Source organism: Notechis scutatus, chromosome Z (genome assembly GCF_049901735.1).
Source record: "Notechis scutatus isolate UNSWTSFEM ecotype Mainland chromosome Z, rNotScu1.2, whole genome shotgun sequence".
Taxonomy (NCBI): Eukaryota; Metazoa; Chordata; class Lepidosauria; order Squamata; family Elapidae; genus Notechis; species Notechis scutatus.
This window is the reverse complement of record NC_142025.1, coordinates 103,652,420-103,669,834: the sequence shown is the minus strand read 5'-3', so window position 1 is coordinate 103,669,834 and position 17,415 is coordinate 103,652,420. Positions and strand designations below refer to the sequence as shown.

Genomic DNA, 17,415 nt, shown 5'->3' with positions numbered 1-17,415 from the left:
AGTTAACAAAGAAACAAGTATAGATAATAGACATTGCAATAGTTGCAAATGGAAAAGTCATTAAAAAAGAACTAGAAAAAAATAAGGCAATGATAAAACCTTCAATAGAGATTACGCAATTGTGGAAAAATGTCATTGTAGTGCCCATAGATTGGTATACAGTCCACTTGGGCCCAATAAGAATAGATAGAATCTTATCAAGTACAAAAAAATTCCATTATTTGGAACAGTTTATATACAGTATTACAATGATATCTTTAACTATCTTAGATTCTTTTGAATGAGTCAACAGCCAAAATTATCAAATCCAATCAGAATTAGTTGGTAAACTATGTAAACAACATTTAAGGGTGTTTTTTTTTTTTTTTTTGCAATCTGCATTTTCTTTTCTTTTTTAATTGGAATTTATTTGCTCCTCTTTTACCATTTGTTATTATTATTCAGCAGCTAAAAATATTAGCTTTGCCTGGCAAAAAAGCATTGAAAATTAGCATTGATTTATGTTTGTTATACAGATAAGAATAAAAAAGTTACTGAATACGTCAAGCCTACCTAAAAGCTTTGTATGTAACCATACTGCATTGGTGAAAAATGAGGAGGCATATTAAACACACTTACCATTTCTCCCCAGTGTCACCATACTGATTTTCAGATAAAGAAAAGGAAAAGTTTGACAGTTCCCATATGCTTAACACTGAAAAGCAAGCAGTCTGATGTCACAACATGTATTATATATATAACTTTTTTATTATTCTGTAACCCACTCAGATATTTTAACAGTGAGATGGGAGATATATAAATGCAATAAGTAAATAACTAGACAAGAAAGTTTATTTTAGAAAGTCTCTAGTTCTTAAGAAAGATCACTAAGAGCTTGATTCCTAGTAACTTCCATAGGTTTGGCCATGTAATCTTCATTGAAATAATTGGTTAGACATTGCTTTCTTTCCCCCTAGTTTACTGTTTTGTGATCTCCCAGGTTCTAACCATATTCCTTGTCATTTTTAAGATCAGTTATGGTTGGCTGGGTGTTTACATAACCACCAATCTTATTCCTTAAGATGTCCCAAGTCTCTCCCCCGTCCTTCCTCTCCCCCGTCCTTCCCCTCCCCCCGTTTCCCAGCAAAAGCAGAGGGGCCACTGCATCCAGAGATCAGTGCATGAGATTGTTACAGGGACTCATGCCTTCCCACATATCAGCCTCAAGAGGGGAGCTTATGTGGACAACTAATCATTTGTGAAAGAATCAGAAAGGCTTCTTTATCTCTTTAGACACCTTTCCCTGCTATATGGATTGGCCTGTCTCTGCCATCCAGATTGGGGGAGGGCTCTTACTCAACAGAGGAAAAGAAAGAGAGCCACCCACCCACCCACCCACCCATCGTTTGCTCCCTTGCATTCCCTCCTCCCTCTCCTTACGCCCAAAGACCTAAAGCTGCCATCTGCAACTTCCAGTTTAGGAGAAAGAGAGGCGCATGGCAGTAGAGTATAGCTAACACTGCATCTTGGATTTAGTAGATTGAACCATACTGATAGTCAGTAATTTCTCTTTCCTCCTTCCACTACCACTGTAATAATTACATGTGTTTTCATTCTTTACGGTGGTCTGATTGCATTGGTTCACATTTTACTGTCTCTCTTAAATCATAACCCCAACAATTCCAGGAGTGAAGGGGAAATTGTTTTATTATTTGGCAAGAAGCAATAGGGTGTTGTATAAAACTATATAGGATATATTTTAAAGGAAAGATAATAAATTGAGGATATTGTGACTTGAAATGCCTCTTGAAGTAAGATGGGGAAAAATTGTAGCTCATTCTGGGACCTTTGGCTACTACCCCATCAGTTGCTGCTCTGAAGATAATCTGCAGAGGCCTCACCTGGGCTGTGAGATCCTGGTTTTACCCAGTTTCACAAGAATCAACGTGACATTATGATCTTCTTAGATGCCCTTGGGTAAACTAACCAATCTACACAAGATTGTTGTGTAAATGCAGTGGAAGTTTATATCAAGCATGAAAGAGGGATAAAATAATTCAGTAATGTTTGGGGATGTACAATAACATTGGGAACATGTAAATGAGATCCGCCAACATCAGAAGACTCTATATCTTAGCCAAAAAGCACAATCTTTGCCTGAAGGTGCCTGCCCTAGATCTTTGGCTTAGGAACCTAGTGACATGTGGCCCAATGCACAAATGGCTTATAGAAGTGGCTGTTCTTTTCTGATTATTTTGGAAAGGCCTGGATGAAGTTAAACAAAAATGAAATCCAGACAAGACTGAGATGCTGTTTGATAGATGCCCGATCATCTCATCTGCATTCCCTTGTATGGAACTCTTTTCTGATACTTTTTCAACATACTACCCTGTTTCTCCAACAATACGGCCTCCCCCAATAGGAAGTCCCAGCAGGTTTTATAGGCATGAAATGAAATTAAGCCCCTCCCCCCAAATTAAGGCCTATATTAAAACATGCGAAATGGTGGGGGGAAATGGTGGGGGGGCTTGCCGTTAGGAAGTACTTTTGTTGCACACCCGGATATGGTGCTGCCTGCGTTGACCCCGATACAACGCCGAGGTCAACATCCAAGCCATCGCTGCCCGCCCGCCTGAAGATGCAAGGGGGGGAAATTAAGTCACCCCTGAAAAGACGGCCTAGCCATTTTTTCGGGGCTCAAAAAAAAAAAAAGACCCAGCCTTATTATATGAGAAACACGGTATTACAGGACTGGAAGCAATCATAAGTGGCAGTGGTCAATCCCATTTATGCATTAAAGTTATACTATATACATTGAACTCTAAATTCAGTAAACAAAATAGAGATGCTGGCTGCATAGCATGCAGCGTCTAAGTAAATCTTCTTGTTGTTTAACTTGATACCTTGTCCACCCAACACACAATAGCACTGATAAGCTTTCCCGGAATCTCCAAAACTATGTAATTGCCTGTCCCAGTTTTATCTTTGTCTTGGGTAGATGAACCCAGGCACTGGGTGCCACAGTGAAACTGGAGAAAAATGGTTGCCTTCAATGAAATGCTAAAAAGCCAAGCATATTAATGGAATGGACTTGTTATTAATGTTTATTCTATTTTTTTTGTCACTAAATAATAGATGGTGAATGTGGGTGTGGGTGTGAATGACTGTTGAGAAATCTGGATTTAGTTACAGCTATGGATTTGCATATACCAGCTATACTATTGTTGAATGACCATAGATCCTACCCAGTACTGAAATCACTATTAGAAAAATATAGTAATTGCAAAATATTGGAACAAAGTATAACTAAGAACTATTTGCACCATTTGCTTCCAAAACCTCTACAAATTTTCAGTCCATGTTTAGGACCTTAGAAATATATTATTCCAAATAGGCTCATTGTCATTGTTATTTAATCCATACTTAACATTCTTGTACGTTGTTAAGTGATCTATTATTCCCCCACTATGTTGTTTTATTTTTGTACTTATTTTAGTATTTTATGATTCATTACATGATTTTAATTGTTGCTATATGGTGTGCTGCCCAGTCATATTGTGTGTATAGTAATTAAATAAAACCAACCAATCAATCAAGCTATACTTAAAACCATTGTGCCTGAAAATATCATCTTTCTAGATATTATCTATTTTTTTTTTTTGAAAAATATTTTAATAATTTTGGAGGGGAAATCGGAGAATCAATTTTGTATTTATTATTTATTTAAATGTACATGGTTCACATAATTTCTCATGGCACCAGGCCATGATCTGCCTCAAGACAATTCTGAGATGGAATTTGAACCCATATCCATCTAACATTCTTTTATAACTATTTAACTGGTTATAGTTGCATTATTTTGATCTCAGTTTGTTGACACCTATCTGGTCAGGGACTCCAGCTGGGTAAGAGGTATTAAAGGATTGGTGATCATAAGTAATTTATGATTTTCTTTATCTTGTTCTATGAATACGTGAATTGGTAGTAGATAATGAGTTACTGGGATTACAGAGCATAACAAAGTCAACAAATGAAGTTAAAGGGATAATCAATCAGTCATCACAGAATATAGCATCCATATTGATAAAAATGTGATCTAGAAAACCAATTCAGATTGTTTTTTTAAAAAACTTCTAATTATACTCTCACCTCAATTTATCTTAGAAGCAGAAATTCATCTGAAAGAAAATTATATCTCAAAACTTGAGGCAGGTAACTAAATGATTCAACAATATAAAACTGGAAAAAAAGTAAAAAGAATTTTCTCTGCTAATCATTATTCTATTACAGATTCATTTTGCATAAAATGGTTGACAAAGGGAATTGGGTAGTTTGATTTCAATGTGCTGTCAGATCCCAATGACTCAATAGGTTGTGTAAATAGGCCCTCACATTAAGCCATAAAATGGTTTATTCATTTGGAGTAGCATGCTATAGCATAGCTGTTCTTTAACTTGTGCTATATTTCCTTTTTTCTTCAAAGATATAGTGAGCTTTCGTAATTGGTGCTCAAGTTTTTCTTCTTCTTTATTAACTTTAATGCCCAGTTTGGTCAGTTGTTTTTAATTGTACCAATAGTATAACCTGGGTATACTCTATTCTAAAGGTAATTCAGATTTTGTTATAAAATATGTATGGTGTATTCCTGCTCTGTACAATAATGCACATGCACTCATAAATATGATCGGACACTCTTTTGCACAACTATATGGTACTGAATGAAGACTGGTGTGAATTTTCTGGAGCAGAAAAGAAAAAAACCCAAACAATAAGGCATAACCTGAGTGTTCAGAGGAATATTATTGGGTTTATGAAACTGGCAATTAAATGCTTGAATGGTTTGCTTTAGCTGCCTACTAAACAGCCTAAATACAGGACTTCTGAATCTGAGGGCCCCTATAGTCATCTGGAAACATGTAATAATTCTTCCAAAAAATTCAAACCTGTGTGACTTCCAATAACGTGTAAGAAAAAGAGCTAATTTTTATTTGTAGAAATTTATATTACAAACACACAACTTACAAAGGAGCTTTTCGGAACCAAGCTATGTTTCTCCTGCAATATGCAAAATTTGTGTCCTCCCCAGTTCTGACAATGCAGTCTACAATGTAGAACAGTGCCAATGCCAGTAATTTTCCCGACAGTTTCTTAAATGTGGCTGTGCCTTGATTCTAGATGTAAAAAGATGTATGTAGTTCCCGTCAGATGAGAATGAGCAATCACCAAGTAGGGGGGCCAAAGCGGGAAACCAGCAATTCTTGATCATCAAGATCCTTCTGAACCTTTTTCCGCATGTAAAAGATAGGGCAGTCACGACTGAAGGAAAAAAGGGGGAAAATCCAGAAATTAGAGCAATGAAGAACTTGCATTTTTTATTAGAATGGCAATTTTTTTTTGTCAGTGACATCCAGAAATTTGGGGGGTGGAGGGGTGGGGGGTGAGGACAGAAGATAATTCTCCTGCAAGAAGAGAGCCTTTATTTTTTGGATTGTCTCTATCTTGATAAATCAACTTTCTCCTTTAACTAAGAACGCCTAGAATTCTTATTCAGCATAGCCAAAAGGTTGGCTGGGAATTCTAGGGTTAGGTCTCAACACCTCTGAAGGGATCCCAGGTGGCTGGGGTGGTGGAAGGCTTTAGTTGCAATGACAATGAAACAGAATAGTTTGTACCAGTATTTCTTAAAGATTTTGCTCTCAGAACCCTTTTCTATTTTCAAAAATTATTAGACAACCTGTGATCCATTGAGCTATTTCAGAGATTTTCCTTACTTAGAGACAGAATGACCAAGAGCACCCACCCACCCAAAGAAAACCCCAACCCCCGCTCCAAAACAAACAAACAAAAAACAAAACCTAGTGGGAATAGCAGAGATGTCTGACTTCCTGCTAGTTTGACCAGGGCTAACAGTCCTCAGCAGTCAATTGTGGGACCAGCCTACTTGGTCTCCAGAGAATTTGGGTGGGACCTGTCTATTGAATCTGCAAGTAGCAATGTGGCAGCACTTACAATAACCACAAATTTGCCAAATTTCAATCACATGGGAGTTATGGGTCCTGGATTTTGGTGCACTCTGTAAGTTAGCCCCTTTGAGGTACCTTAGTTCAGACATCGTTACTATACAATGCACTGTTTCAACCAGTTAAAGGTAACTGACAATTTTAAATGATGAGACACGTAACTGCCAAAGTAGAATTTTTGTAATATATATAAAGGACCTCTATAGAATTTTTGTTTATATGAGTTATATTTATTGATATTTACTATATTTAGCAAATTAAAATTAATGTATTTGTTTGTTGAATCATTTAAAAATAACAGTATTAAACCATTAGATATTAACATACATATTTTTCATTTTTTAAAAATATATATTTTTAACAATTAAAAAATAAGAGTGGCATGGTTACATCCTCAAGATCTGGCAAATAATCTTGATTTTGCAGACTCCAAAGGAAGTCTTTGTGGATTCCAAGTCCATACGTTAAGAAGCACTGGTGTATACCATCATTTCAGACAGAAAGCTAGAAGATTCTGGTTCTAAAATAACCCTCCATAGAAATGCTTCTTACAAACTATAACTATAAAATAAAAGGCAAAAAACAGCGGGGACTGAGTTTAGCATAGAGTAGATTCAAGCAGGATAATTTATGATATAGCATATTGTGGGAAAATCTGACACTGGATGCTTTGTGACCAAGGCTATTATGTTAAATCATAATATGGTTTATTTGTTGGAATGTTACTCATTATCATGAACACAATAATAATTTAATTAACTCCATTTGGGATATCATGCACAATTTAAACCTATTCCAATGAGAAAATTAATGGGGTGGGTGGGTGGGGAGTATGGTGCTTGTTATCTATTTACACATACTAATGTGTTGTTTTTAATGTAAAGGAAAATTTAAATGATTACTCTGCATTGCAGTCAGAAGCCCATTTATGTCATCAAGACTCTATCCCCAAAGTTCTTAAATTCTAGCAGCCAGCCTTTGCTTGTCCCAATATCCCATTTAAATGTACCTCTCTTACACTCTTCTCTAAATCCAGACAACCTAGCTAACACATGTTGACTACCACAACATGAAGCTCTATCTTTTCCCTCCCAATCCCTTTGCCAGCTGGCAGGTGCTATATTTATAAAGGCAATAAATGGCTTCAGGTATACCCCCGCCCCCTACCTCTGCGTGGGAGCCATCTGTTTGCTGATCCCTAACCAGCTTGATAAGCAGTTGTAAACACTTGGGGGGGTGGCATAAAGCCATATTTTATCCCAATATCCCGTGGGAACATACAAGAGCCTGTGCTGCCATAAGAGGGTGCGGTGGGTGATCAGTCCTCACCTGGTACACAGTACATCTTCATGTAAGCTCCCTTGGCAACGCTGACACTGTGTCCATAAACGAGAGAACTTTTCTTCCAGGCAGCTTAGATGGGTGACCTATGGGGAGAAAGAAAGATGGGAGAGGAAGAACCACAAGAAGACAGAGCAGCAAGACGTTCTCCCTTGGATGTGACCCAGCATTTAGAAGGCACTGCAAAGTCTCAAACTACTTTGAATATGTTATGCATGTTGGGATTCTCAAAGTAGATTTGTAAGGCAGTACATTATTATATCCATGTTGCAATGGGGAGCCCATAAAAAGGTCCAGATCACACTCCTGCTGAGCCCTAAGGTTGGTCTGTACTTTCCACCATGTACAAATCTGGCCATGATGGCCTATTCAACAAACACACTTGAAAAAATTAGGTCAGAGCATGTTATGAATTTTTTAAAAAGGGAAAAAAGGGGGAGGGGGAATCCCATAGAAATGGAGAAGAATGTGCAAAGGGAACAATATTCTTAAAGGCAGGAATCTATTTACAATAATTTTCTGGTCACAATGGGACATAGGGAACACTGTTCTTATCCCTGTGAAATGACATCTATATTTTGACATTTTTTTCTCAGTTTAGGTTGTGGTAATCAAGATTGAGAGGTTTAAGTTAAAAGGTAGAGGTTAAATCTGGCTCTACAGATTTACCCCTGACCTAGGACAGGACTGGTTATATTAGGGATTTTCTGATTTCTGTGTTCAGACTTTTAGTCCTTATGTTGTTACTAGAATATTCTGCTTTCAAACTGCCACCAGTTCCCAAGTGGTTAATCTTAAGATAATTCCTCCCCCCACTTCCCAGTGAAATCAAGTATTTGTGATTTGCAAACTCAACATTTCTTTCATCTGACATTTCTCCTTTTTCAGGGAAACAGGCCTATTAGTCCTTAGTAGTGGATTATAAGCCAGCTAAAGCTGCCTGATCATGAATTCATTTACCTCCTTCTGGTAAAGTTCAGATTGCTGAGCCAGGCAGAACTTGCACACAGCGCCTGTTGAAGAGCAAAATATATTAAAAAAGCATATCCATTCACCCTATTCTGCCACATGGAGTAACATTCTCAAATTCATTCTGGAGGGAAGTAGCAAACCAGGAAGGCACAGAGAAACAACAAACTACATTTTATTTGCAACAATGGAATGGGCTGGATGAATTTTACTTGCATCTGGCACTTATATGATCTCTGCCTCTGGGAAAGGATTTTCAGAAAGTCTAATTATCTCAGAATATTTCAGTGTAATTTGGGAGGATGAAGAGTCGCTTAAGTCACTTGCTTCACTAATCTCAAGTTATTCATTCTTCCAGTTTGTTGTTGTTATTCACCTGCCTTTTGATTAACTGTGGTTTAGTTTCCAAGATAATGGGATCACAAAAGGAAACCACAAAAAGAACTCTGATATGCCCTTTTGAAGTGTTCGAGAAATCTTCTTTAAACCTTCCCAGATAATTCAATTAACTTGTTCCCAAGCTTTCTCCTTATTGAATGCAAAACGTACAGATCACCAGAAATCTTTTTCATAGCCCCAGAACCGCCCTATCACAAATACGTAGGGTTAAAAATTTCACTTTGCATTGTTTTTAGATTTTGTAGTGTTTAAGGGTACAGCATGGATACATTAAGTTTTGCATGTGTAAAACACCAGTTTCATTCAGAAATGTGTTCCCAAAATAAGTCCTGACTCCTTCCATTTTTGGACTGCATCCTCTAACACATGACGTGCAAAGCTTGCTGCAGCCCTTCAATCAACGGAAGTTGCACATGTCTGTGTTAAACCATGTTCCAGAAATCAATCTCCTCGCAATGAAGCCAGGAATCCTGGTAGTAAGTAAGCTTTGCTGCCTATTAGCTTCATATTCATCCAAGGCAAATGCCAACTTCTGAACATTCATCTCTTTTCCTATAATGTGCACTTTTCTCTCTCCTATATATTTCAAGGAGACTGAAAGTACTGGGACAACAGCAGAAGTCACAAACTGTGAAGCGTGTTGATCTATTGCAAGAGCTTTCCTGCTGGTAACAGAGGCGCAGCTTCTGTACTCTGTGGCAAGTTCCGGCAATAGGAACTTGCAACATGCACTGTTGGTTAGACGTGAGGTATGGGGGAAGGGAAAAAGAAATTAATGGACTCTGAGAAGACATGTGGGCAGAGGCAGGATCTCACCGTGGTGGTTGAGCACAGCCCGGCAACCAATGCAGGTGCTTCGTTTAGTAGCAAAAGCCATGAGTCCTCCAACTTTGGCTGTTAATACTGTTTTGCAACGAGTGTGTTCTCCCTCTGCAAGGGAAAGATATGAAGGATCATACACACCACAAGCCAGATCTTTATGCATATTAGGGAAAATATTGCTGATTTCACCTGCCCAGTCAGTCATGTTTTTATTTATTTATCAAGAAAACGTATATGGACATCCAACTCACTCTCAGTGACTCTGGGCAGCTTACAAAAGTAAAGCCCCTGTACAAAAAATATTCTTGCTGTTGTGAAAAAAGCAAGAGAGCTAGTTTGGTCTATTGATTAAGACAGCAGACTATAAAGCAGGAGACATGAGTTCTAGTCCTGCCTTAGACACGAAATCTGGCTGGTGTTGGGCCTAATTTTCTCAGCTAACCTCACTTCACAGGGTTATCATTGTGGCGAAAATAGGATGCCTTGAGTTGTTGATAAAAATATAATGAAGGTGGGGTACAAATAAATATATGAATCCAATTACCCAGGGCATCTCCCAAATTTTACCTGCCCAATCAGTCAATCTCACAGATAGTCTCTTTCAAATCAAGCTTGATTCCTGGTGACATGCCTATATGGTTTTCTTGGCAGCAATCTAAAATGCTTTTGATTTTCAGGCTTCCCAGTCTAAAGCCCTCAACTAGCTTCCAAAGTTAACCAATAATAGGCAGGTGCTCCCATAGACCATTTAGTGTATCTCTGCTCCTTCTCATCCAATATCCCAGCTGCCTTTCTTCCTATAGCTCAATTGAAAAAAAAAAGGCAGTCTGAGCTTAATGGTCTCAATTGTTATTAAAAGTCCAGAGTGAAGGTCCCTACCAAACCTGTTATTCCAAGTCAAAATCAAGGTCCTATTTTGATTTTTTGTTGAAGGTCAAAGATTACACTCACTCAGTAAAACATTCTGAGCTTTGCCCTCTCCCAAGATAGGCTCAAAGATACGCAAGAGAGGCTTAGCTAGTTGTTGCTCAAGGTAGTACTGGGTGTCAATGGGCAAGTTGTTCTCCAGCACATAGATGGGATCCTAAAAAAAGAAAAGGAAGACACAAACAAGAAGCATTGTTAGACACAGGAGCAGAAATAGAATGCCAGGACACCTCGGGACAAAGCTATTTTATCCCTTTACTGAAGGCTGAAAGCCACTTAACTGGCTCAAATGCACATGCATTCTGACAATAGTAGGGAAGAAATATTTATTCTTTTTTTCATCCTTCTTCCATACTTACTTCAGATTTCATGTACGCTGCAACACCCTTGGCAGCGCTGATAATAACATAAGGAACTCGATCTCCCAAGTTGGGAGCACTGCCAGGATCCCGCCGACGCATCCTAAAGGGAAAGGTGATAGGAAGGCCACATTAGTGAAAGTGAAGGATTGTATGAAGGATGAAGGCAGCCTGGAATTGAGTAATCTCAGAAGGAACTGCAAATCAAGCCCAAGCAGAGTCAGGGTGGATTGAGGAAGAGGGAAGCAGAATAAGAAGCTCTGGAGAATTATACATTTCAGACATGGGAAATGGAAAGTTTTGACAAGTGGAGTATTTTCCTTGAGCAGAAAGGTATCTGAGAAGGAATCAAAAGGGGCTGAAGGGATGGAGAATGGCACAGAAACTATACAGCAGAAAGTATAGCTAGTGTCAGGTCTTCTCCACAAATGTGGCTGCAACGGGGCACTTTCGCTTTCTAAACTTTTGTTTATCAAGAGGCAGTGGAGCAGCCAAAAGGGCCCTGTTACCTCCCAGGTGTCTCTGGGTGGCGGATGACATGGCTGAAGCCAAGACAGGAAGCCCAGAGCCAAGGAGTGGGTGTCACAGAAGTTCCACTTGCAGCTGCACTCACCACGACTATTTCTGCCTTTCCCCTCAGTCATGCCTGGCTGGCCACCCCACGCCCACACACCTTTTTCCGCTGTCCTGAGGACAGACAGGGTGGGTATCACTTAGGGTAGCAAGACTGTGGGGGGAGAGAGATGAGGCAGCTCCAAACCTTCAGCGCTGCATAACAGTTTCCTTATCAAATCCCAAGAGAGGGGCCAGACATAGATGAGAGAGCATATGTTTTGTATATGCAAAAGGTACCAGGTTCAATCCTTGGCATATTGCAGGGCTAGGAATAAGTCCTTGGAGATTTATTTCTAGTTAGACTAGACTTGTAAAGAACTAATGAACAGGATCAATAGGGGGTTGTTTAACAGATTTATTCTACCTCCTCCAAGTCTGAATACTGAGTATCTTCAAGTTAGAGGACTCTTGTTGCACTTTTGAATAAGAAAAAGTGAATTAAAGAATTCTCTCTCACTTTCAACTCACCTCTCGGCCAATTCCACATGAGCCTGGCGCCCTGCATATTCATCTGCGGTGCGTGTCAATTCCTTGGTGATCACCAACTGTGAAATGTCAACTCTGTTGCACAACAGATCCGAAATCACTTCTTTGGCATGGGTGACAGCCCCAGAAGGGTCCCTGAAAAGTACAGTGCATGTGACAATTAGGAATGTCCTCTTGAGGAGAACAGAAATTCTAAGCTTTGCAAACGAGAGAAAGGCTGGAGTGGGAGTGGGGATAAAAAAAAATCTCCAACCAAAGGGGCAATGTGTCAGTTTAGGAGCTAGTATAGTCTACTGCTCAGAATGTTACAATGAACTGGGGAAACCCAGATTCAAATTGTTCCACTCAACTGCAACATTCATTGTATGATTTGGGTCAGTTATTCTCTCTCAGCCCATCCTACCACAGGGAGCTGCCCTGAGGACAAAAAAGGAAGGGGAATGGAGGACATGGGACTGAAATTCCCACATTGCCCACCTTATGTAGAAGTCAGAAATATTGCAATTAAAAATATAGTTTAGCAGTTACAAATATTTGTTCATACTGTCCCTCTACAAATAAATTCCTGCTACTCAGGAGATGTTCATCAGACCCAATTCCTAACATTTACAGACCTATCTATGAGCAGCTTCTGCAGACAGGTGTTGATAAGATTTGCCACCAGGGGGCAGTTGTCTCGACGTACAGTCTCAATGCCCTTACAGTCCATCTTGTCATGCATGTCAGAGTTGGAAGAAAAATACAGGCCAGCATAGCGCTTCTTATTGATCAGGAGATATGGAAAATATACCTGGTAGAGAAAACATCATGGCTTTGTATAGTTCCCAAAACCAGATTCCATTTCAGATGATTTATCCGACTATTCAATTTGAATAGGAGTTCAGGAACTGAAGAAATAACTGTCTGGTATAGAATAGAATAGAATAGAATAGAATAGAATAGAATAGAATAGAATAGAATAGAATAGAATAGGAAGGGACCTTGGAGATCTTCTAGTCCAACCCCTTGCATAGGCAGGAAACCCTACACCACTTCAGACAAATGGTTATCCAACATCTTTTTAAAACTTCCAATGTTGGAGAATTCACAACTTCTGGAGGCAAGTTGTGAATTTGAGAAGACACACTCCACTTTGTTTATGGAGTGGACAATTTCTTTAGCATATTCATATGGGTGGCACCTTGTCTAAAGACCAGAAGAATGGAAAGCAACGAAAAGGTATCAAGAGTGAATGAAGAAACCAAAAAGGAATTAGCCTATTAAGTAGACTTGGAAAGATGTTTGGTAGTATTCTGAGTGAAAGGGAATAAGAAGTGACAAGAAGTAAAATTTAGGAAATGCAATAAGATTGGACAAAGGGTACAAAGATCCCATTTGGGCTTTGAGAAATATAGGTATGCAAACAGGACAGGTATAGACACCAATGGATGGTCAAGACTGCAGAAAGAATAGTTGCAATGAATCTGACTTCCATAGACGCATCTCCTGTGTGTTGCACAGATGAAAAGGAGGGCTGAGAAGATATCTGCAGACTGCTCACATCCTGGACATGAACTGCTTCAAGTCCTTCCCTCATGACACTGCTATAGGGCATTGTAGTCAAAAAAACTAGATGATTTGTGCCATCACTCTGCTGAAAGTCTAATTCTCATAGTTCTGTGTGGCTGTATTATTATTTATCCTTCTTGTTATCTTCTTTACGTCCCCCCTTTTAATTAGTATATTATTATTATTATTCCCTCTATTGCTTTGCATCTGCTTCTATACCAGAAACAAATTCCTTGTGTGTCTAATCTCATCTGGCCAAGTAAAGTATTCAGTTCAATTCAATAAAATTCAATATAGCAAAACTCTCTACTGTCCTTCTCAGTGAAAGACTTTGAAGTAGACAGATAAGATTTTTAGCTGAAAATCGACCATTCAGCTGTATGTTTAAGGTGTTATAGTAGTTTGAAGGCCACTAGCACATTCTTAAAAATGTTTTTTTTCCAGGCATGTAGCAAGAATGTGCTAATTAACTGAGTTCCCACAGTTAAAATAGTACCTAGTTTGACATTTGAATATTCACTGAACGACTTAATATTGGTAATTTTGATTAAAACTTCTGAACATTTATTGTTATTCCACATCATCTCAGTATCGTTGTGTTCTATCTTCACTATCTGCTTCTTACAAAAAAGTGCCCCGCCGGGTTGTGGTTCTCCAGCTAATTTTGGCAGACCTCAAAAGCAGGAACAAATAAGAATCTACCGGGAAATCCAGGACTTTAGGCTGGATTACAAAATTGAAAAAGAAATGCTCTGGAAGAGGGGAATGGCCAAGAAAATTACAGGGACACATGAAGCTGTCTGGAAAGGAATTCAATAACAGAATTTACCTTAATATAATAATATCCTATTGGTGGAAGCTTCCCTGAATAGATATTCTTCAGAGGTATAAGAAACATAATTTCAGGAGTGCATCTTGGACACACCTGAAAGGACCAAAACAGCTTGACAATCTTGTGTCAAGTGCTTATTCAAACCTACTTCAATATCATCAAACGTACCTTCTCAAACTCCAATTTGATAGGTGGAATGAAATGGCTGGAAACCCAGGCTGCTGCTTCCCTGCCTATTTCCATGGATTCAGCAACTGATTCCACACCCAGGCGGCACATCACTGAATCTGTGTCCCCATATATAACCTTCAAGGAAAGAATGAAATCTTCAAGAACTCTCGTCCTTCTTCATCTCATCGGAGCATTTCAGTCATACCCAACAGCTACTAGATTCCTTTGTCAAAAGACATAACATACCACCACTCTTCTTTTTGTCAGTTCTGCCCCTCCACCCCGGTTTCCTTTAGAGAGAAAATGCAATTCCCTCCAATGTGTAACCCCAATCCTTAGAATCATTGGAAATATGATCACATTGTGTCAGCCCTTTGAAGTAGACCAGGCAAGAAGCATAAACCAGGTATACCGGAATTATCTTTATTTTAAGGTTTCATGCAATATTTCATGCAATTCAGAAAGCATTTACTCCCAGCCTTTACTTTTACTTGCCAGGAGAATCCCTTCTGAAATGCTCTCACACCCCCGTTATCTTTGTGGGCTAAGAGATACCTTTTGCATAACGGTTGTCTAGTCTGTCTTCTTCCTGTCACTCAGTCATTCCCACATACCATTACATGTTGCCAAAGAAATGTGTAAAGAATGTACTGACAAGATCTCAAACGATGACAAGACAGGTTTTATGCTAACCAATATTGGAATATAGCAAATACTTTCTCCTCTAAGGCAAGCATGGGCAACCTTAGTTCTAGAGCCAGAAGTGCTCTTCAGTTGAATTTCGTATGACTTTTGCTTAATTTCAAATATGTCAAATTCATCTCTGCACAAGCAAGTATTTCAGACTTCTGCCCAAACCTAGTGACTTCTCCCCTGGCTGCCTTCAGCTTGATAGACGGTGTTAATTTTTTTAAAGAAAAGACAGGTTATTCAATTTTAGTTCTAATGCTGCAATCATTAACATACACAACCCAACTGATCTATTCCTTAACAGCGGAAAAAAAAAAAAAAAGCTGTATGCTGCTATTCTACAAAGTACATTGCCTTTTTCAGCTTTCCTGTCCATCTACTATTGAAATATAAATGTTTGCCCTGCTCTTACTCACCTTTGCATCAGCCTTATATCCATTGGCAATAGTGTACTTGGATTCTACTAGTTGCTTTGTTTTTTCAATCATCTGACGCCCAAACCCAGTCACACTCTGAGGAGGAATAGTTAGCAAGCATTATTTTTATCTTTGAAGAGATAAATAAAAAGGTTTAGTTGCAGTAATTTTACCTTTCAATGTCCCACATTCAATCAACAGTTTTCATCAGTCTCTGTTACCATTTCTATCAAAAACTATCTTGTGTTAGCATCTTTGCCAAACATTAAGGACTTAGGGCTTCCTTAATTTGCTAGAATACTTTGTGTTTGAAAAAAAATATTTTCTAGTTTCTCTCTGATTATATATTTTTATAAATACCATTTTTGCTACAAACTATATTCTTCTGTAGAAGTAGGCAATACCAGATAAGCTTCCCAAAGAAATCCAGAAAAACTTTTTAGCAATACCTACCCAGGTAAGGGCATCGACTGTACAGAATTTGTGTAAATAGAAAAAGAATAAAGGATTATTTCTAACTAACAACTAGAAGGCATTTCAGCTTATCACAACGACAGCATCTGGTTTACAAAATATGCTTTCATTTTTCCTTTTAATTAAATCAGCAGGAGGAAGATATTTTTGCAACGGGGAGGCAGTTTTTGACTGCGACCCAGTAAGCTGGTTCTTATCACTTCCTCTAATAGGAAATCTAGTTGGTGAGTAGCAACTGGGCTGTTAATATTCTCTTGTTGAGAGGAATTCCAGGGCTTGCAAAAGGACTTTCAGAGAATCTAAACTGAGTAAAAACTGAGCAATCAGTAGGACTCTGGGGAAAAAATGCCAATGCTTCAAGAATTGCATTAATTAGTAGATTCTTCAAAGCAGTGGCATCTTTTCTGTTTTTAGGCTCATTTGGAAGTCAGGCAAAACCAAACTTCCATTAGACAAATAATAGAGAGGTGCTGTGCTTGCATTTAGTATAAAGCACTTCCTCTGAAACATTTTCTCAATGTGCTCCTCCCTAACAGTCAAAAGTGTTTTTTTTAAACTGCTACAATTTTTAAAAAGTACATATATTTTATAGAGACAATGTTCAATAGTACTCTAAATCAGAGAATTAAAAACAATATTTAATTCTCCTACGATGTTTCTAGAAAATAGTGAACCCTGAAATTTCATCTCTTGACATTAAGTTCCCCACCCACTTAGAAAGCCTGCTTAGTTTCCAAGCAAATATCTGCTGGCTATCTAACCAAACTTGTAGAATTGTAGCTAGAACAATCAAGATGCAAAAGCTGAACATTTTGTTTTCGGGCATAGATAACCCGACACCTTAGGCTATCCCACATAGGTCATGGGCTTCCCCTTGCCTATCTTTTCAGAGAAAGCACATCTATCTCAGAGTTTTTGTTTAGTTGTCATAGTTAATTGTCACCATACAAATCTTCAACATCACTCCTTCCAAATATTGCGCAACTACAGCTACCATCACCCTTCATTTTTGGCCCTGCTGGTTGACGTTTGTGGAAGTTATATTCTAAAATGTCCAAATTAGAAATGGCTATTTTAGATTATCCTGTCCTAGACAGGAATTTGTCTACTATTTTTTTAAAAAATCATGTGATGGCAATTCTGCATTAGCTTCTCACATGAAATTAAAATATTTTTCTCCATCCTTCTGCTTGCTTTAAGGTTTCAGCTGATCAACTATAAAACATTGGTTCAGTTTATAATGTAAAAATAGTTTTTAATATCTTAGCACAAGTCATTAGCAAGTGAAGGAACAAGAGGGCAAAGACTGGAATTAATTAGTGACAATTAATGTGGAATCAGTTTTAGTGACAACTAATAGCAAATAC

The 17,415-nt window shown here is 38.4% G+C and overlaps 1 protein-coding gene across 4 annotated transcripts in view; it reads right to left on the bottom strand.

Moving 5' to 3' along the window:
* Positions 1–4,936: 4,936 nt before the first annotated feature.
* POLD1 (DNA polymerase delta 1, catalytic subunit) overlaps positions 4,937–17,415 on the bottom strand; it is a 30,905-nt gene continuing 18,426 nt past the window's right edge. For all 4 annotated transcript variants that reach the window (XM_087946947.1, XM_026669573.2, XM_026669572.2 and 1 more), the window contains exons 19-28: positions 15,575–15,670; positions 14,466–14,603; positions 12,532–12,707; positions 11,900–12,052; positions 10,817–10,919; positions 10,482–10,614; positions 9,525–9,638; positions 8,301–8,353; positions 7,329–7,426; positions 4,937–5,295 (exon numbers count right to left, since the gene is read on the bottom strand). In XM_087946947.1, coding sequence (XP_087803073.1) covers positions 5,199–5,295; positions 7,329–7,426; positions 8,301–8,353; positions 9,525–9,638; positions 10,482–10,614; positions 10,817–10,919; positions 11,900–12,052; positions 12,532–12,707; positions 14,466–14,603; positions 15,575–15,670 — 1,161 coding nt within the window. In that variant the 3' untranslated portion in view covers positions 4,937–5,198. The remainder of the gene's footprint in view (positions 5,296–7,328; positions 7,427–8,300; positions 8,354–9,524; positions 9,639–10,481; positions 10,615–10,816; positions 10,920–11,899; positions 12,053–12,531; positions 12,708–14,465; positions 14,604–15,574; positions 15,671–17,415) is intronic.